This window comes from Hippoglossus stenolepis, chromosome 11 (genome assembly GCF_022539355.2).
Source record: "Hippoglossus stenolepis isolate QCI-W04-F060 chromosome 11, HSTE1.2, whole genome shotgun sequence".
NCBI classification, from domain to species: domain Eukaryota; kingdom Metazoa; phylum Chordata; class Actinopteri; order Pleuronectiformes; family Pleuronectidae; genus Hippoglossus; species Hippoglossus stenolepis.
In genome coordinates this window covers 9,482,395-9,503,312 of record NC_061493.1, presented here as the reverse complement: position 1 = coordinate 9,503,312, position 20,918 = coordinate 9,482,395, and the positions used below count along the sequence as shown (strand labels likewise).

General features: G+C 42.2%; 3 protein-coding genes across 6 annotated transcripts in view; 1 reads left to right on the top strand and 2 right to left on the bottom strand.

Moving 5' to 3' along the window:
- Positions 1-82: 82 nt before the first annotated feature.
- Positions 83-3,538, bottom strand: rpl5a (ribosomal protein L5a). 2 transcript variants are annotated; one of them, XM_035169213.2, is made up of 8 exons: positions 3,414-3,538; positions 2,949-3,018; positions 2,733-2,848; positions 2,504-2,638; positions 2,095-2,297; positions 1,377-1,554; positions 723-811; positions 83-252 (listed from the first exon to the last, which is right to left on the bottom strand). In XM_035169213.2, exons 1-8 carry the CDS (start codon positions 3,414-3,416, stop codon positions 150-152), a joined length of 897 nt encoding a protein of 298 aa, XP_035025104.2. In that variant the 5' UTR covers positions 3,417-3,538; the 3' UTR covers positions 83-149. The 2 variants fall into 2 exon arrangements, with proteins under 2 accessions (XP_035025104.2, XP_047197802.1); XM_047341846.1 differs by lacking the exon at positions 3,414-3,538 and having other exon boundaries at positions 2,733-2,870; positions 2,949-3,011.
- Positions 2,794-20,918, bottom strand: part of rpap2 (RNA polymerase II associated protein 2) — a 23,848-nt gene continuing 5,723 nt past the window's right edge. Inside the window, exons 9-12 of one of the 2 annotated variants that reach the window (XR_007034683.1) lie at positions 8,400-8,406; positions 3,414-3,548; positions 2,949-3,018; positions 2,794-2,870 (exon numbers count right to left, since the gene is read on the bottom strand). Coding sequence is in view for 1 of the 2 variants with exons in the window: in XM_035169201.2 (XP_035025092.1) it covers positions 17,224-17,368; positions 20,033-20,101 (214 nt within the window). In the remaining variant the exon portion in view is untranslated. Of the gene's footprint in view, positions 2,871-2,948; positions 3,019-3,413; positions 3,549-8,399; positions 8,407-17,047; positions 17,369-20,032; positions 20,102-20,918 lie in introns of those variants that run through there. The other variant, XM_035169201.2, reaches the window with a different exon arrangement.
- On the top strand, positions 12,517-16,494 carry gfi1aa (growth factor independent 1A transcription repressor a). 2 transcript variants are annotated; one of them, XM_035169208.2, is made up of 7 exons: positions 12,517-12,572; positions 13,647-13,866; positions 14,025-14,219; positions 14,737-15,137; positions 15,338-15,475; positions 15,634-15,799; positions 15,921-16,494. In XM_035169208.2, exons 2-7 carry the CDS (start codon positions 13,755-13,757, stop codon positions 16,097-16,099), a joined length of 1,191 nt encoding a protein of 396 aa, XP_035025099.1. In that variant the 5' UTR covers positions 12,517-12,572; positions 13,647-13,754; the 3' UTR covers positions 16,100-16,494. The 2 variants fall into 2 exon arrangements, with proteins under 2 accessions (XP_035025099.1, XP_035025100.1); XM_035169209.2 differs by lacking the exon at positions 12,517-12,572 and adding an exon at positions 12,882-13,034.

Below are 20,918 nucleotides of genomic sequence, written 5' to 3'. Positions count from 1 at the left end.
TGCTGACTATGAAACAAATGCACGTAGATGGAAACATAACCTCCTTGGTGGAGGTAGAAATGGACTGAGCCAGAAACGGGCATGAGTTTGAAATAAATTTATTTGTCTGTGAAGTGTGTGTTGTTGCAGCAGGGCCCTTCGCCGGGCCTCTAACCGTCCCCTTCTTCTTGTTCTTGTGCTCGTAAGAAGCTGGCCTTTTTCTGGGCGACGCGATCCTTCCTCTGTGCCAGAGATAACTTGGCGCGATTCCACCTGCCCCGGAAAAAGACACAATAAGGACTCCATTAACATTCAGAACAACCATGGAGAGAAAAGTTTGTCTGCTCAGCTTTGGGAGGTTCCCAGTATTATTCAGTACTTCAAGAGGCAGCGGAAGCTAAATTGAGGAAGTTTATCCCCCATGTACCAATAATGTGACGTGGGTATGTTAAGGGTTATATTGTCGCAATAGGCCTTTTCACAGCCATTTTGACCTGTTACAGCAGGAAAAGTACATGGAAATAATTCAGATTTCCTTTTTCAGTTTCACAGTCCTGACGTTCATGCTGGCCAACAGTCACAGTAGCACCTGTTCTTTTCGTGGACATGTTCAAATGTTTGGTGTGATAAGATTTTTTTAAATAAATATGTACTTTTCAGTTTTTTCCTCATGTGTTTAAGCATCACCAGCACTGGCTAAGAGAAGTAAAAAAAAAACGGAGTTATGGAAATCGGGAACCCACCTCTTCTTTTTGATGTCTTTTTTGGGTTTCTGCTCGTGAACGGGGTTCGCTCTGATGGTGGCGTGTGCTTTTTTGTACATTTCTTCTACCTGAAAAGAACAAAACAGACAAACACGGTTGTATTTTTGTTGTCGTTTATGTTTATGCACTCTACTGCATACATGTTGATTTGACTTGCTTCTCTCAGCCCCGTCTTGAAAGGACAGTAAACATCAGCTAATGCAAATGAAGGACCAACTACATTTTGCTCAGTGTGTTTTGTATCATCATCAAGAAGCAGAAAACAAACAGCAGCGATAAGACGGATCAGTTCGGCTGCCTGGAGAACAGGCGCCAATCTGCAACATTTTGCTCAGGTAAACACTTTATGGATCATTTGATGGTACCCCCTGGTGGCCAGTCTGACAATGAGACTGAGTGGGATCATGTTGATGAGGCAACTTACGTCCAACTGTTAGTTTTATTATCAACTACTTCAAATTTCATACACCACAGCTACTTCAGCATAATTTAAGGAATATAAATATAAAGTAAAATATATATTTCGGTTTAAGCTATCCGCCCAAAGAGTTGGACATTACACCAGTAACCAAAGTCACAGATGCTTTGACGACGTCTCACACGTGCCCTGTTTTCATGCTGTTAAAATCTTACCGTTTCTGACGTGACTCCATTTTTTATGAAGCGAGAGAACTGTTTCTTGTAGGCGTCCTCGTCCTCCTCCATCAGGTACGCCATGTAATCGGCCACGTTCATGCCCATGATGTGTTTACGGTGCACCTCTGCGTTGAACTCTTTGCTTTCTGCGTCATAACCGGGGAAGCGCTTCACACTAGAAACAACAAAGAGCAGAGATCACAACAGTGTCAAACCACCCAGCATCTCCAAACACTTTGATTCTGAGTTGACTAAAAATATTCCCCCGTTTGTTTCTTTTAAAATGTAATTCTGTCAACGTTTTCTCAAGACCTTCAGTGTTATTGTGACAATGTTCAGTTTTCTATAGAGCTCTGTTACGTATTTACAATTCAATAAAATCAATAACTGCTTTGGTTCCTCTTGCTTCTCTCAGCCCCGTCTTGAAAGGACAGTAAACATCAGCTAATGCAAATGAAGGACCAACTACATTTTGCTCAGTGGGTTTTGTAACATCATCAAGAAGCAGAACAGAACCAGCAGCCGTAAGTCGGATCAGTTCGGCTGCCTGGAAAACAGGCGCCGATCTGTCACAAGCATCATGGTCAGGGTTACATGAGCAACTGTGTTCAATAGCTGACTAATAACTGAGAATGTCTGTAAATTGCTAATTTGTGCGCTTGCTTGAAAACTGCATAGACAAGACAAACAATCTGCATTCTCTTATCAGGCTCACCTGTGAGGAATGGCCAGCCCTCCGTCGACTGCCCCCTTCAACGCTCCGAAGACCTTGTTTCCCGTGGTGGTTCTGGCCAGGCCTGCGTCCAGGTAACAGGTGAAGGCACCCGGCTGGCCGTCCACACTCTCTACATTGAACTCATCTCCCGTCACCTCCACCTGGCCCTCGTACACCTGGTCCATGCCGAACTTATGCAGCAGCTGAAAAGAAGAGGGTGGCATAAAAACAGAAAATGTGAGAAAGACACTCCACTCACTGACACGTTTTACTTTTGCTCGTGCTGGTTTTACAATACAGTGATTTAATTGATCTGACCAAGTTGCAAATTCAGCACACAACTCAAAGTCAAATCAGTGTGGTCTCTGCTGACACCTGCAGCTCACTGTGTGCGAGTGTGTGTTCTTACCCTGCGGGCCAGGAGCAGCCCTGTGCAGTAGGCTGCAGCATAGTTAGTGAGGCCTACAGTGATGCCATATTTGGGCAGTTCATGGGAGTAGGCAGCACACACGATCTGGTCTCCTTCGATTTTTGCATAGGCGATCTGGACAGGAAATAGAGAGAGAGAGTTTGTGTTAAATCTGGTCATTTAAATGTTGTGATCACATGAGTTTGACTCGAGTCCTGCAGCCACTGACCTGGCAGCAAATGTCCCTGTTCGAAAACCGGACGATCATGCGGTACTTGGGCGTGTTGTACTTGTTCTTGTCCTGCACCACCAGGCGCTTGCGAGCGTAAAAGTCGGTTTTCCCCTCTGACAAAATAAAGAAAATTAACTATTAATGGAGATCAATAAGATTTTGACTTAATGGAGCACGCTCAGTGTGGATCCTGCAGAGATGATCTGATATTACCTCTCCTCCGCCTGAACTTCACTTCATACCTCCTGAAGTAGGCCTTGTTCTTCACCACTTTGACGAAGCCCTGAGGAGAGGAGGCAGGGGGTTAGCATGCTAGCTAACGAGGACATAAAGAGAGGGAAACCACACGGGCAACACAACATGGCCACATCTGTAGTAGACTTGTGTGTGGACGTGGTCCCGCAGAGGGGATTTAGTCGGTGTATAAAAGCTCAGTGTCTGTGAGTGAGTGTTGGAGTCCAGCATGGCAGGAGTTCAGCTGAGGTTTCATCAGCCATGAAGCGCCACGCTGGAGCTCAACACTTCACCGGCCCGGAACCAGCCAGCAAGCCGCAAACATCCACAAACATCTGAGCCTGGAACCGCTGGAAACACTTCACCGCCGCCCCACACACATGTAAACACCCAGACCGACCGCTCTGACTCTATATATAAAGTCATAGTGTCATATATACGCACCATTTTGTGTGGATTGTCGTCTTCTTCCTCCTTAGGTCAGACTCTATCTTCGGGCTGCGGAAGTCTGACGCGTCTACTCTTCCGCAGCCCCACGTATCGTCAGGAGCCGGCAGCGCCCCCTGCTGCCCCGGAAGACAGCAGCATGCATGGCCTACAGGGGGCAGCCGCCACACAGACAACAGGAGCTCACTCACCTTCTGCAACACTGATTCAGTCAGGTTTATTCTCTATGATGAAGGTTATGACTATATGATTTGATACAAACACACAGTGGGATTTATTGTTTTATTTATTTGTTGTGATTTATTTATTGTGTCGTTTGAAAATGGCAACAATAACACTAAAAGTCATGAAAAGGCTTTTAAAATTAAATGTAAAAGGAACAGTCAATGATTTGTACTATATATCCTCTGTTATCATATAAAAAATGTATCAATATATAAACATATGCTTAATGATTTGATTTTAAAGGTCACAGGTAGAGTGGGCAGCAGTCTGATTCAAGGGATCTACTGAGGACATACGGTTGGAATAAGCTTATAAATAGATGAAGAATTTCAAATAGAAGATTTATACCATTCATATCAAAACTAACTAGAAGTCAGGACTCAGGATTCTGGGAGATAATATATAAATAATTGTGAAATAAGAATAAGTGAGGCCAACGGACTTTCAGTGACAGTTTGTGAAGTTACTTTTCTTGGTGTTACAATAGTAACTGTTGTGAAATCAAGCTACTCAGGAAAATGACGATGGTCTGGACTGGGAAAAAAATAAATGGTGAAATCTCCTAGGCTTTGATTTTTCATCCAGGCTGAGGTCATAATATTCGATTACTAAATCTGAAACTCAACTGATTTTTGTCTGAGCTGGCGGTCCAACCACATTTATCTCACATTTATACTTCGCTCAGAGTTCATTCACTGGAACCTTGTCCTTGTCACTGTGTATGCTTGAATAACTTGAAATAGTGTAAATGTCAAATATTCCCATTTTGCTGGTTGAATAAATGGTAAAGTATAGTATAGTATAGTATAGTATAGTATAGTATAGTATAGTACAGATTATGTTTTGACAAAACTTTTTCTGAGAGATAATCCAACAGTTACATTATCTCATACTGATCAACCCCTTCAAGAGCGTCGTGCATTATGTCCAAAGAAAGGTTGTGGCAAATATGAAAGAACTGAAGGCTATTGAGATTTGAATTTTGCTTTAAACCAAACAAGAATAACTTCTCTGGATCTGATTGCAACTCATTGCAATGTATTTCAAAAAGATTATCTTGGGGTCATCCTCACTGTTAACATTCTTGCCATCATCTTTTTCAATCAAACACAAACGACAGAACGTCCACTAGATGACTCTGTAAAGCCCAGAATTGCGTGCATGCCCAAGTTGTCTGACACAAAGTGCCACAATGTTTTTCAGTTTAGAAAGTTAAATCAAGGCCAAGACTCTCCAGTGTTTTGATGTCATTAACTAGAGGCTGCAGATCAGGAGAAAAGACATGTTTTTCCACATCTTCAGTATGAAACAGTGCAACCAATTGAATGTTCATCTCAGCAGAGTTACACTTTGGTGATAGATTTCTGAGGACGAATAAAGAGCACCTACTTTGCGAACACCTCATTTTGAACCAAGTGGGTTAACAGTTTCAAAGTCATCATAGCAGATCTGAATTTGTAAAGAAGTCTGCTTAGAGAACAATGGATGCATCCTTAAAATAACTTTCATCAAAAAGAAATTCAAATCAGTCAGTTTTTGATACACAAGCTTCCCCCAGAATTTTAAAAATATCGGAGTTGTGCATCATATCAAATCGAACTATTAAAATAATCTCAACTGGCTTCCCAACCCCCCATTTCTCAGTAACATATTTCATTGTTTTAGTTTCAGTATTAAAGCTGAAAAATGGATTTTCAAAATTCTCAAGAGACTCTTCTCCTGTAGATCTCACATCTTAGGGCACAGCAGACAGTATCCAATGCTTCACATGGGAGAGCAGTTCAGAAGCAAGTTCCTAGAAATCACTAACAATTGGAGAAACAAGGCAATTTGCCATACCACCTCCTTGGAGTTTAGCAATAATTGAAGCGGAAATATTTTTTTGTATTTTCTTTGTAAAGACCATATCCACCCAGCCTCTGTACTCTGCTTGACACTTGTTCCTGCAACTTCTGTATTATCTTGTAGACTGTGAAAATGAGCTTGAAATGACACAGAGTTTGTTGCATAATCACTTTAATGAAAATATTTCTCATGAATATTACTTAAACGGTTTTTGAAACCTGAATATGTTGAAAACTGACGCCTACAATGATCTTGTTCACAAATTAACTTGAACCTGGTGCTAGGATAGAAACTGTGATCAATTCTTAAATGGGTAATTAATGACCAGCAAGCCACATGAACGGCCTGACAGATGAAATACTTCTACAAGTACAGAGCTGAAGTCATGAACATGTCTACCACAGAGGTTTCTTAGTCAGAGTACTAGGGAGCAGTAGATGTCGTTAAAAATTATGATTCCTATCTACTAACAAAATAGACAATGTCACTGACCAGAGTCTGAAGCCGTTTTCACACATGCGCAGTGCAGAGACTTTCCCCGGTTGAACACATCAGCCGCACCAGACTTCAAACTGACTTTACCCAGCCAGCTGGATGCTGATCTGTATTATCTTAAATAGTTTCTTTATTGAACTATTTTGTCACAGTAGTCAGACGGGTACATAAACGGGTCTCACTGTGACAATATTTGTCAAACAGAAAAATCCTGAATATTTCTTACAACACTACCGATTTTGCTGTATATATATTTACCATATATGGCATAGCATGGCATGGTACAGCATGGCACGGCACAGCACGGAATGGTGTGTGCTGCAGTGTGGTGTAGAATAGCATGGCCTGCTATGGCATGCTATGGCATGCTATGGTATGGCACTGCACAGAACAGTATGTATGGCAAGGCACTGTATGGCATGTCCTGGTATATGACATGGCACAGCATGGCATGGTATGGTGAGGAGTGGTGTAGTATGGCATGGCAGTGTTGGGCCATGGGTGACTTTGATGAAACCCTATAGTTAATCAGGAGACTAACTCTAACCTACTCTATCAACAGCTACTGAAGAAAACAGGAAGCTGGATCTTCTGCTTTTTTGTTCGAGTGTGACAGATAATATCCCTCGCTGTCACTCTCGGTGCAGATGTTCTCTACATTAGATAAGAAAAGTCAAAGTCACTCTTGTGGATAGCTTTTCTTTCTCCCTGCACATTCAAGCTGTTGTTTCTGCAGAACTGATTTCACAACGAAGAGATGCAGCTGTCCAGTCATCCCTCTGCAGCAGTGGTCAACAGTTAATCAGGGTGCACACTGGGAGTGGAGGGTGTGACGGGCTGCAGAAGTGACACTGATAATCAATATGGTCATTTCCTGATCTCACTCCGTCTTTGAGTTGTCTCAAAAAAATCAACAAGGACGTCCACCAGTGAGTGTTTGGTTTCACTAAAAGTGGCAAAATAGAACAGAGAGAAGATGGCAGTGAGAAAACAGCAGAGTAGAAATGACTTGCAGAAAGTCACACATCAACATATGTGTTCGAGGCTCACCGCAGATAAGAAGACTGCACTCTCCTCACATATGCCACTTTTCTGACTAAATGCTAGTTGCCTTTATTTTCATTTGATCCAGACAATGTGAAGATTACGATGTTTTCCCCTCCGCCAAGAGCTGCATGTCACAAGGGTTAGTGATAAATAATTCCTCGGTCTGCCCTTTGTCTGGATTTGCGCCAAAATATATAACTGTACAGTGGCTGAAAAAAGCCTACCCTATTCGCAACCACATTTAAATCTGCTGGGTCCGGATTTTTTATGATAACTTCACAGCACCTTTAAAAACAGGGTTTACAGAGTGCTCGGACAGACAAAGCAGACACAAGATACTACTAATGCTCTCCCATTATTAAAAAACAATGCATGAATAAGAGCAATAAGAAGACAGCATCACATAAAAGCAGTAAATACAAATAAAAAGAATAGACACAATAAAAAGAATTGGACGACATTACATAAATGCAAAGAATAAAAGCAATAAAACGTAAAAAGATGAAACTTGAACATCACAGATAGGCAAATCTGTAAAAATGGGTTTTAAGAAGTCATTTAAAAGAAGTCACTGATCCTGTGAGCTGTATCTCCTCAGGCCGGTCATTCCAAAAAAAAAAATTACCTTCAGACTTAAGGGAGGATCTGAGGCTGTGAGGTTCATATTGGGTCAACATTTCTGTTGTGTCGTTTGGACTAAGTCAAGTTTTAAAAGTGACTGGTAAAATCTTAAAATCAATTCTAAACCAAAGAGAGAGCCACTGGTAAGAAGATTGGGGGGGATACGATGTTGTCTTATTAAAACCAGTAAGAGTATAGGAGACGAGAGAGTGACTCTTGGTTCAGAGAGGAGGGAGTTACAGCTGGACAGGTAATTTCATCTGCACCTAATTGTATACATTTGTTTATATCAGTTCCCTAAATACGCCTGATTTTATCTAGTTTCATGCATTACTCCCTGAGCCACTGGTGAAAATGCAATGGAGACTAATAATCCTGATCCACACCAAAATATAATGATTTCTCTCTCGGCCCATGTCTCATCTTTCACAGAATTTTGTGGGAATCTCTTCAGTTGTTTATGTGTAATCCTGCTGACAAACTAACAACCAAACAGACAGAGGTGAAAACACAATCAGTGTATACAGATAAACAATTCAGAATCCAAAATCGATACCGGTAGTCTGATATTTGGATGATTCATTTGTCCAACTTGTGTGTGCTGGATCCACCCCAAAATTGAATTGCTTCTTTCATGACCCATGTCCCATCCATACACCAAGTTTGGTGAAAGTCCGCTCTTTAGTTTTCGCGTAATCCTGCAAACAATCAAACAAATGGACAGGGCGCTGAAACCACAATTGGCCACATGCACACGCTACATCAGCTTGTCAACACTTCAGAGTAAGAAAATAATGTGGATACAAAGTACAGTTACAGCTTTTGGTCTTGGGTCACACAAAACACGTATCGCACCACTAGAACTCAGCAAAATCAGTTCTGCTGAAACTAAATCGAGTTCTGCTAACTTTAACACCAGACAGAATATATTTCAGGCACAGCAGAAATGGTGCGAGATGAAGTTTCGGTGTGAAAGCCCAGCCCATGTTTTTCTCAACCCTCCCATGTGACAGTGGGTTTTACACCCTGAAACAGACAAGAGTGTTGTTTTCTGTGTGACAGATATGTACAAACCGACGCACCAAAGATTTCCGGGCATCAGCTACACGAAAACAAGAACATGATTTCACAGGACAAATAAAAACAATGTATCAAGTGCATTTCACCAGTGTACAGAAAAAAGTAATTTAAAAAAAAAACACAGGAAATAAATAAATGCACAGACACACACATGATCCGCAGGCTTATTTAGAACTGTGACCTCTGACCTTTCAAACGGCTGTCTGACCCCCCCACACATGCACAGCGACACAATGACCAGGAAGCACTGAGCAGGTTTCTTCACATCCACACTCCAACGTCCCAGATGAGTTTCTAAGTATTTGGGGGGAAATTTACAACCAGAAACGGGCTGGTTGCAAACAGGGGAGGTGTGGGGGGGGGCGCTGATCATAGTGATGGATGAGGGAGATGATTTGTGGAGGGAGATGATTTGTGGAGTGTTTACTGCATAAATCCACACGACCTGCAGTTTGTGTTCAGGGTTTCTTCTCTCTGTTTCTTCTATCGTAGCCAAGCTGAACCTGGATCAAAGTTTGGGGATCCTGCAGCGCCAAACAGGGTCAAATCAGGTGAATCAACATAAATCTGTTTTTTCGGTAGAAGAGACACAAACTCCTCTCGTGCGGAAGATTTTTGGAGCGAAGCAGCGAGAAAAACAAGATGTTTGCAGACATTCGGAGCAAAAGAAGAAGTCTACTTGCGGTCAGCAGGGTCCAGTAAATCATTCATTGTGTTCGCACTCGTTCCCTATCTGGTGGCTGCAGTTGGGGCCAGCTGAGAGCCCGATTACATTCGCCCTACCACTCCCATGATGGTGGTGGTGGTGGGGGGGGGGAAACGACTAAAATCAGATTGCAGCAGTGAGTAGAGAAAGGGACAGAGGTGGTTTTAGAGAGAGGGCTGTTGCACTGTGGTTACAGTTCCTGGGCCAGAGGAACCTGTGAGGGGATGAGATAGCGTCATGTGGTTTTCATTGAGATGCCACAGCAGAGCGGGGCTGCAGAGGTGAGCGCTCACACTCAGCGTCTGGGTCCCAAACAAGGGAAAGTCAGTTTAGCCACAAGCAGCTCTAATGGCCTTAAATCATTGCTAGGAGTCCATTGAATGAAATCATTCTTCCATGATTAAGATCTGCAAGAAAAGTCAAGAGAATGACTTTAAACACTTTGAAATGTTTTGTTTTTGTTTTTCACTCAAGAAGAAAATGTGTTTTATATTCACTTGGCAACACTTTGACTTAAAGTGAGACTGTGAAACTTCAGAAATACCAAATAATAGTATTTATTGTTTTGTTTTTTTGTTGCTAAAGTCTTATTACCTCGGTCAATGCTGACAAGCTATGAGGCTAACAAATAGCTAATGAGACAGTGACTCCCAGGTCTTATAATCAATCATTAAAATCAAGTTTGGCTCTTCGGCTCTTTCATTTTCTGATTTTGGAGTCTCACTTGAATATGGGAGGAACAAATGCCTTGTTGGAGGATTGTGCTCAGGGAGGCTAATGTTAGCTTGTGCTAGCAAACTTTACTTTGATATTACAACACAGCCGTAAGCGAGGTAGAAGGCTACACGGATGCCATGGTTTTCTTTCACTGTGCTACTGTTAGCATTTATCATTCTGTAGTAATTGTTACATTTTACTGCACTTCTGTCCGTCCTGGGGGAGCGATCTCTAACTTGCAACTCTCTCTGATGTTTCTACCTTTTTGTCCCAGTTTAAGGGTTTACTCCCTCTTGTTGAGATTTAAGGGCAGAGGATGTTGCGTCTTGTTAAGCTCTGTAGTAATGTGGCACCTCTAGACTTCTTGTGGCCCAGACAAAATAGATGTGAACCTAAAATTGCCCACTTCAGCAAATGTGGACCAAAAATCCCAAAACAAAAGTTAGCCTTATTTTGGCAAACATGAGGTGCTCTAGGCAAGATGTGATCTAGGTGTGAACCTAGAGTGGCCCATGTGGTAAACGGTGACTATGGCCCAAATAGAACAAAACAAATTTGGGCCACGTTTAGCACCTAGGGTTGACATGTGGTATTGCTATGGCTTACTTGAGGCTCATCTAACAAACAAGAGCGGGAAGCCAAAGTGCCATCATTCTGTGCAGTATGTGGGCCGGATGTGGGCCACATCTGGGCCAAAACAATTTTGCTTTATGGGAATGAGGCAAATTGTGATTTGTGAATGTGTGCTATAACAAAAAACTTTGATTGGTGATTGAGTCACAACGGCCACAGTTACACGCTCACACTTCTGACTCAATCAGGCTGCAGCGCAACAAAATCAAGACAATGTTCTGACAAGCGGCCGTGCTCTGTTCTCCACTCGTCAACATTCACACACATGTGGTATGAAGGCTTCGGCCTGAGGTGTATTTTAAACCATGAGGTGCTCCCACAGTCTCTCTCTAACCCAAATGGGGCTCGAGGTTGATCTTGAGAACATAAACTCAGGTCTTTATTTAACCACGCGGCTGTGATCTGCACTTTCACAAAGAAGTAAAGCAATCAAATACAAGAACGACACTCCACTCATCCTCCCCCGGGCTGTGATCACTTTGATAGGGCTTCTATTACGATCACAAACGACTAAAAGAGCGAGAATCAAGGCCTGCGAGGGGGGAAGAGGAGGTGGTGGATTGCACGACAGGGAGGGTGGGTGGCTGTGGTAGCACTGATAGTCCTTTTCTACCCTGTGTTTAGTTTCCTGTTCTGAGTCAGTGTGTGACTTTGAGTTTGAACCGAATGTTGTCACATCAACACTGTGTCTCACTTCAGCTTTTTTTTTCTTATTATCAGAATGCAGTCAATGTCAGACAGCAGCTATAGACCTCAGACATGTCCTATTTATAACAATAATAATAATAACTTTATTTGCATAGCACTTATCTAAACAAGGTTACAAAGTGCTTCACACAAAAGTCCATGGCACAATTAAGAGGACTTTATGACGACGTAGCTAAAATTAATACGTGGTTAAGTCTTTTATTAGAGTGAGCAACTGAGCACTAGACCGAAGGGTGAATTTGATTCTCTCTCCGTGCTGTAGGCTGACCCAGGTTGGAGCGATTTTGAGATGAACTAAAGTTAAACTTTAAGATATGTGTTAGATAAGTTTGAGTCTGCCTGTCTGTTTTTTTTAACAGGAAACCTTAAGTTTGATAGTGTCTTTGCACAGAAACTTTGAGGAGGAGAGACCTGGTAGTTCACCTTAAAAATTCCAGTGCTTGCCAAATTTTAAGGGCTGATTATTATTTTTGACCCTTTTCAGTAAGAAAATGCATCAACATCAGAGTTAAAGCTCCAAAGGGATTGGAATTATATCAGTGAATTGTGATCAAAGATATCAAATGTGGTCCTAAGTCATAATAAGTCTGCATTTAAAATACTATAAAAATAGTAGTTTAAAAAATGTGTGACTTTAAGTGGGGGTGAAAGCCTTCAGATGAGGAAATGAAATTAATCCTAACAGGCAATTTCACTGATTTACTGTTGCTTTATTCAAATGTGTAAAGATTGTGGCACCGGACTGGAATCTTATCAAGACAAGAATCAGTGGTTTTGTTTGCCTGTCATGGCTGACTGACATGGAAATGAATTTCTTAAGAGAGAGAGGGGAGGAAAGAGACTTAAAGAGAGAGAGAGAGGAGAGAGAGAGAGAGAGAGAGAAGGAGGGTTTGTGTTGTCTCTCTCTTCAACCTGTGCATGGTGTTTAGACTTTCAGACTCCATGTGTACAGATGTGTGTGTGTGTGTGTGTGTGTGTGTGTGTGTGTGTGTGTGTGTGTGTGTGTGTGTGTGTGTGTGTGTGTGTGTGTGTGTGTGTGTGTGTGTGTGTCCTCAGAGCTACAGGATATATCCGTGTGTGTGAGTATGGGACATGTGTTTAAAGCTTTACACCTCGCACTATCTCTCTGCGCTTTGCTTGCAGGTCTCTAAACTTACTGCAGCTGCATCAAACAAACTCTGTTCCCACATGTGACAAAAAAACAAAAAAAAATCGATGTCACTCTGCTTCAGGGCGACCTTGAACACCCAGAGAACCAAAACCTGCGCTATGATTTGTTCTTTGACAGATTTCTACTGGCAACTGTTTTCTTATACACATATTGTTTCTTCTGCATTTCTTTAAGTGGACTGTGTGTGTGTGTGTGTGGGGGTGTGTGTGTGGGGTATTAATGATGTAAAGCAGTACAGGCTGCAGTCAGCGGGTAAACTGAAGCAGTGTAACTGTAAAGAGATACTCCAGCTCTCCACCGGCAGGCTGTTGTGCGCAGCGGCCGCGCGCGTCTCATTAACAGGATCATTTTACAAGCGTCAAACAAACAGGTCATTATCCATCACAGCCTGCAGCACCACAGCCCGCACGAGCACAGACACACGCACTCAACATCTCATTGTGTAGTCTTTACAATCGCATATGGTTTGATGAGACTCCAACATGTCCAATGTTGCGGTGGTATTTTCAATATGTGTAACAGACTGGCCGGCGCACAAATCCATGCTTATTTATAATTTTTCTCAATGTCCTATAATGTTGATGTAACTTTTCTAACTGTGCCATCTGCTTAGAAATTGATATGCGCACATTAGAAACACTAAATTCAGGAATAGAAGCTAGTACAAGTACTAGTAGATCGAGGAATCATTACTTAACCCACTGCATCTTATTAACTAAGATCCTAAAGATTTACCAAAGTCAACTCTACTGCTTACAAAGTGTCCCTGTTTAATTGAGTCTACCACTCTGAGAGCACCATTAAAGACATTCAATATCCTCTCCTCAATCCCATATTTGCCGGGACCCTCAGAGTGGATTAATAGGAGGTCCTGCTTTCGACCACCTGCACCGCGACACCTGGTAAACGGCACCGCGTCTTTGCACATGCGTAATGAGCTGCCAAAAATCCCAACGCCCGTCTCTCTCTTGTCAACCAATAGTGTCCCAATCTGTCCGGAGTTAAAGTCAGAGCCGGGCGCAGACGGGTGGAGTGAAGTGGAGGATTTCAGACCCGATCAGCAGCTCACACCGACTGAAGGAGAACAAACATGCCGAGGTCTTTTCTGGTGAAGAGTAAACGGGCCCACAGCTACCACCAGCCCCGCTACCTGGACGATGTCTGCAGTGGGCTGGATTCGATCCTGGCTCAAGCGTGCGTGGGTAAGTTCGTCTGTGCGTAATTACGCACGAAAATTGGTTGAATTGTGCAAATGAAAGAGCGATTTGACTTCATAAAAATGATTTAATTCAACATCAAAGTTAAAAAAAAAAGTTGTTGCTTAAGACGAGTCAGTCAACTTGTTCTCTGTTTTCACCAGAGACCAAATCTCAGGCGGAGAACTTGGAGCCGCATGAGGATGTGAGCGCCGGCGCAGACAGTCTGTCCCCCGGGTCCCGGCTGCTGTCTCCGGGGTCGCTGTCCTCCAGCTCCCCGCTGAGCTGTGAAGGCAGCGTGTGTGACCGATCCCCCGACTGTGATTTCTGGCGTCCCCCGTCTCCCTCCTCGTCACCAGGTCTGTTCAAATATATGTTTCATTTAGGCTTTTGCTATTTTAGAAGAGTCAGAACAACTCAGCAAACTTTTCTAGAAGCCTGTTAATGTCATAATTATTAAGAACCCTTTAGTTTTCAATTGCAGTTAAACCACATCCAATGAGTGTGTAAAATATTTTCATTATGGCATAGTTTTGATTCTAATGAAGGAAAACAAAGATTAAACTTGTTAATTTTAAGATCCGTGAGTCCATTGTTGATTGATGGGCCTAATTTGTTTTTTAATCCCAATTGAATAATTCATTTCAGGCCAAGTATCTTGTTAATCATCATTTATAGCATGCCCCCCCTACAAAACTATTTGAAACAACGTTTGTAAGGTGCAACATTTTGATGCAGAGATTTGAGGGTTTTAATCAAATAAATGTACTATGTCACGTAAGGCCCAGTGCAGATTGTAAATGATACATTTTAAGACATAAACTGCAGCTCTTCAGTTTGCATGTAAACTTACACTACGTCGACATTAACCCCCAGATTCAGAGAAGTGCTCCACTCCAGCAGCGGAGGACGGTCACCACTTCAACATCCCCCTCTTCCCTTACTCCTGGTCGGCATACACCGGCTCCGAGCTGCGGCACCTGGTCCAGAGACCCTACCACCACCACCAGGGCCACAGAGAGCCGAACTCACCCGTCAGCATCTATGGACCAGAGGACAGCGGCACCGAGCAGCTTTACGCACAGCGAGGTCCTGTGGCCGGATGCTACCAGGATTATCCCTCAACGGCCCAACACATCCGCAGGATGCGGGACACAGAGGAGCTGTATGTGGATGTAAAGCAGAAGCCCCCAAGTGCGGAGATCAAGTCTGAGAACGAGTTAATCTGCGCCCACTTCGAGTCCGATGGATCATACAAGTGCATTAAATGTTACAAGGTTCGTTCATTGAGCTTCACTTCAGAGATGTTGATGATCTTGTATTATTGATTATCAAGAAATTATGTTATTATTACAACATTTATTTGTGGATAATCTTCTTTAGCTAAATTGTGTTATTACAATATATTTATTTCAAATTTTTTTTGTTGAAACATTTATTGTAAGTGTAAATGTAATTCATGTTCATTTCCCTATAGGTGTTCTCCACACCTCACGGTTTGGAGGTTCATGTGCGACGGTCGCACAGCGGGACGCGGCCGTTTGAGTGCGGGATCTGCGGGAAAACCTTCGGCCACGCGGTGAGCCTGGATCAGCACAGAGCGGTTCACTCCCAGGTAGGCCCCGAACTGGAAGCTGCTCAAAGGCCTCAGGGCCGCACATCCTGACGCGAAGCCTCTGGATGACAGTTCTGCCATCAGGAAGTTCCAAAAAATATGTCTGTTTTTAGGTTATTTCTGCGGTTAAACTTAATGTTTTAAATCTTTTTTGTCAGGAGAGAAGTTTCAGCTGTAAAATCTGCGGCAAAAGCTTCAAGCGCTCCTCCACACTGTCCACGCACCTGCTCATCCACTCGGACACGCGGCCTTACCCGTGCCAGTACTGCGGGAAGAGGTTCCACCAGAAGTCAGACATGAAAAAACACACTTTCATCCACACAGGTGAGATACTGCGCACCCAAAGTCCTCATAAGTTTCACGTTTAAAGGCCTCGCCGTGCGTAATGCGTAATGCGTAAAAACCAGCCTCCATGTGACCTTGTGCCGTTTTGTTCCCGCTGCAGGAGAGAAGCCGCACAAGTGCCAGGTGTGCGGGAAGGCCTTCAGTCAGAGCTCCAACCTGATCACGCACAGCAGGAAACACACGGGCTTCAAACCGTTCGGCTGTGACTTGTGCGGGAAAGGCTTCCAGAGGAAAGTGGACCTGAGGAGACACAAGGAGACGCAGCACGGACTGAAATGAACTCATGTCGACGCTTTATCAAATCCTGCACTTTTAATATATTGACCATACAAATGGATGATCCTGATTTATTTTATTCTATTTTATTTCACTGTTTGTTGCATTTTCCCCTTTTCCTTAAAAAATGTAGTTCATTATTTAGCCTGAGATATTCTGATTGGTTTTATGGAAATTAACTTTATTTATCGAGTGTTTTTAAATTATTAATATTAAAAAGTAGAATAGTTTTAAATGTCCACATTCTTTAAAATTAAGAATTAAGCTGTTTAAATGTTGTCAATGTATGTTGAGAAATTGAAAATTAACTTCTGAAGAAAATGTTTATCATAATTTAATAGTTTTTAAGTTTCGACCGACAGTAACACATTAAAAAAACTGAATACATTTATCCAAAATCCTTCTGTCTCCCTCCTCTGATTGTTTGTTCACTGTTAAAAACGAGAAGCTGTGTTCAGCCATGCAGGGCCATCAATCACATCCACAATCTGCCTGACAGCTCAAAGTTCTATCTCCACTGTTGAATGGGAAGAGAAAAAACGTTTTGTTGCGTGCGCCACCTGGTCCAAACCAAATATTTCCAGACGCATACCCATATAACAAATGGCATTATGGTGCCATAAACCCTCATGTGAAGGAAGTCTGCAGAAATAGCGTCACGTTTATTGCAGCAGAAGTTTCTTCCAGCACAGCAACGAGCAGCAGTGGGTCCACATGACGGTTTCACTGGCGGAACGCTGGGTGTGATTTATTTGGCCTTGCTCAGGGAAGTCTGGGATCTGATTTGCTCATATCTCTTGACAGATTGTGTACATACAATAATGTTGAACCGCAATATCAACAGACTCCACTCCTACATCCTAGATCAGATTGTGGCGAGACGGACTTTGTGTCATATTCATGTTGGATAAAGAACACATGGAACAAAAGGACACAAAACTTTCGTCTTTACAGTTTTTACAACCAAATTTATTTATGAAAAATAAACATTTCAGAAAAACGTCTGGAAAACACATTCAGTTGGAACTCTGGCATGACGATTAATTATTAATCTGTCCGTGTGTGTGTGTGTGTGTGTGTGTGTGTGTGTGTGTGTGTGTGTGTGTGTGTGTGTGTGTGTGTGTGTGTCAGTGTGCTGGGGTTTTAAACAGCCGGACTAAGTTCAACAGATCCTGCTGTTGGAGACCGAGCTCTTCCATCATCGTGTTCAAATACGCCGCTGATGCCGTCATCTCAAAGGCCTCTCTCACCACCAGAGACACATCTGACAACCTGGAACACAAAACACAATAAGTTATACACAACTACGCACTGTGTATTAATGATAAACAATATAAATGATGAACAAACAAGGACACAGACTTAAAATTCACACTTTCAATCAACAAGTTCCACCACAGGATCCAATCAGCAGAGACACGAGTGCTGACCAGGGCTCATGTTGTTGTAAAAGAAAGGTTTTCAGAGTCATAAAACACTTTGTTTAACATTGTGAGTTAGGGCGCTTTTCAGTCTTTTCCAAAGGGACTCATTCATGGATCTTGATGAAAAAAAAAAATCTGGCTTATTTAGGGAAGAGATATCTTTGAGTGTTTGATATTTGGTGCAGCTTGATTGAATTTAAAAGGGCTGTTGGGCCTTGGCTGAAGTATGTGCTCTAGTTTTGGGTCTGTGCACCACTTGAATGGATTTTAAATGAAGCCATCTGGTTAGGTTTAAAAATTTCAACTTTCAGTTCAAAGTTGAATTAAATTAAATCAAGGGGTTTAAGAATATATAACATTTCATATAACACTCAATATAACATTGAGAAGAGATTTATTAAAAGTCAAACTCTTCTTTTTTTTCACAGTTTGTTCACATTAATTTCAAAGTCCATTACCAGGACGTCTGTTCCCATTCATTTTTATATAATGCAGTCCTATGCCATCACAGGAGTGATAGATTTGGAACTCCAGCCGCACAACACTTAAAGTGTATTGTTTTGTTCAGGAGAGACCACAATGTAAATTATGATTCTGATGTAAATTGACCAGGGGCCGCTGAGGGAGTCATAAATCAGAGAGAGCTGAGCATCAGGTGAAAGTTTTCCCACCCGGGGCAAAATACCCATTTTCCTTGAATGTATACAGAGGAACTACTGCGTGTGTTTGTGTATTTAACTAGTAAGTGCACAAGGCTCTCAGGTGGAGATAAGGCTGTGAGGTGTCCGTGTGTACTCAAGACGGGAGCAGCACGGAACTGTCCATGAACCAAAACAGCAAAATATATAACATTACCCATTCAGATATTTCCGTCATTTTAGTCCCCCTGTTTTCTGAGGCTCAAAGTGAACTGGACAGTTGAATTGTAATGTGGATAATTCCATTTTTGCGTCTGCCTTATTTCTTTACTGTAAAAGGTCAAGACAAAAATAAATAACCCCTCTCTAAACAACAACTTGCATCGACTCCTCCTCTCAACTAAATAAACCCCTCTCGATTGTTGTTTACCTCCAGGATTAAATCCAGTTTGTTACCCTCTAGCTGATCATCACTCTCCTCATCCTTCCTCCCCCACCCCTCCTCCCCCTCTACCTGCTCTGTCTACCTCTGTGGAGGTGCACTGCTGGATAATCTCCGGTTCACCCTGGGGTCTAGTGTTGCAGTGGGGGTATCCATTATTCAGCTGGCCTGGACAAAAGAGGCAAGACTAGCTCCACAGCTGCCATGCAGCAGACAGATAAGACAGCACACCAAATTATTCATGATGGAGGAATGGAAGGACGGAGAAGCTTGAAGTTAAATAGGAACTAATGAAATCATTGAGTACCAATGGGACATGTGACGAAGAGAATACATGTTTCCAAAGGAGTTAAATATCTCAGACGTATAAATTGGAAGCGAACTGATATGAAGCCGTCACATGGCTTCTCCTCCTGCCACTGACAACAGCTAAACATGTAACAAATACAGTTAGTTAAGTGGTTGGATAAAACTTAATCTGAAAAACAGTGGTAAACATTTCTCTCTCATCATCAACAGTTATAAAACACCTACAATCAGGTTAAAGTCACAAAGCACAGATAACAAGTCTCAAACTATTCTGTTTTTTTTCTTAATTTATTCCCTGAACATTACAGAGTGTTAGAGATTATTATGTAAAATCATTTCTACTTGTGACCCAAAAAATGATTTATACAACACAAACCACTCCACTTTTCAGAGATTTTCAAATCACAGCAAAATGTTGTATTAACCCAGTCACAGTTTGTCCACATTCATTTCAAAGTCCATTACCAGAGCTCTCTTTTGCAGCCTATTAATTTTTATATAATGCAGTCCTATGCCACCACAGGACTCCTTGGCTTTAAGAGTGATATGTTTGTGTTACCTACTGGAACTCCAGCCGCACAACAGTTAAGGTGTATTGTTTTGTTCAGGAGAGACCACAAGGTAAATTATGATTCTGATGTAAATTGACCAAGGGCCACTGAGGGAGTCATAAATCAGAGAGAGCTGAGCATCAGGTGAAAGTTTTCCCACCCGGGCAATTTAAAATATCCATTTTGCTTGAATGTGTGTGTGTGTGCGTGTGTGTGCGCGCGCGTGTTTGTATTTAACTAGTTAGTGCACAAGGCTGCTTGTGTGTGCCGTCTGTCCTGCATCACGGATCTAGAGAGGGGCAATCAGGTGGAGATAAGGCTCTGAAGTGTCTGTGTGTACTCAAGACGGGAGCAGCACGGAACTGTCCATGAACTATCAGCAAAACCTAACACACACAGACACACAGCATATGGCTTGATTTCCTTGGAATTCTTTTTTTCCTCTGCCTCGCAACTTCTTCTACGACTCGGGCAGTTGAGCAGCAGGCTGTCCAGCTGTCATGGAGCACCCTCCTAATACTGGAGTAACACACACACACACACAAAAAAACATGCACACAGTGTATACTTACAGATGTAGAAGCATCACAGCAATGAGGGTCCACTCTGGAGTTTTGTGGATGATGTTTGTGTTGCTGAACCTGTGGTGTTGAAGGAAGAAGCAACAGGTCAGCGCTGGAGAGTAAACTGCCAGTCATAACATAATATCAGATTTATGTCATTTTAAAGAGGAGGTGTGTGAAAATACAAAACTGGATTTGAGCAACCTTTTTTGGGGCGGGTGACAAAAATGACCCAATTCTGGTGTTAAATAAACATGGGGAAAAAAAATGTGCATGAGGCCCAAACAAACCCCACAAACATGGCCTGCAATACTTCAGTGATGTATGCTGCTGTGACAGCTCTGTGTGTATTCTATGGCTTCAGCCTCTTGTCAGCGGGGCCTCAGAGAGAATTCCAGGAAGCAGCACCTCGGAGGTGTTAACTCTGCTGCTCGTACAGCTTTTAAATCACTGACAGAGATTTAAATCAACAGCAATCCTGTTGAAAACATCCGAACCAGCCGATGGGAGTATGCAGTATGGTTACGGCAGGAAATGTTCAAGTTTTTTTATTATTTGATTCCTACTTTAATAAAGCACTATACTGACTACTATAAAAAGTTATGTACATTATGAAAATATTATCAATCAATTAATCTAATTTTATTTGTATAGCCCATATTCACAAATCACAATTTGTTTCATAGATGTTCAGGGTGACCCCCACTATCTGTGTGTCAAGTTTCAAGTCATTCTACTGTAGAAAGTTTGAGAAAGTCAGCTAAGTTTTTGAATTATGGCATCCATAACTTCTTCCTATGAAATATACATTTTTAAGAAATCCTTGAGAGGTGAGGAAGAATTTTCACTCTTGTTCAGGATGAGCCTCACTATCTGTATGTCACATTTCAAGTTC

Coding starts and splice junctions, on each gene's coding strand:
- gfi1aa (XM_035169208.2), top strand. CDS start 13,755: ATGCCGAGGTCTTTTCTGGTGAAGAGTAAACGGGCCCACAGCTACCAC. Junction 15,138..15,337: donor AGTGCATTAAATGTTACAAG/GTTCGTTCATTG, acceptor ATTTCCCTATAG/GTGTTCTCCACACCTCACGG. Junction 15,800..15,920: donor ACACACTTTCATCCACACAG/GTGAGATACTGC, acceptor TTCCCGCTGCAG/GAGAGAAGCCGCACAAGTGC.
- rpl5a (XM_035169213.2), bottom strand. Junction 2,849..2,948: donor GAAGTTCAGGCGGAGGAGAG/GTAATATCAGAT, acceptor TTATTTTGTCAG/AGGGGAAAACCGACTTTTAC. Junction 2,298..2,503: donor GGCTGCTCCTGGCCCGCAGG/GTAAGAACACAC, acceptor TCTTCTTTTCAG/CTGCTGCATAAGTTCGGCAT.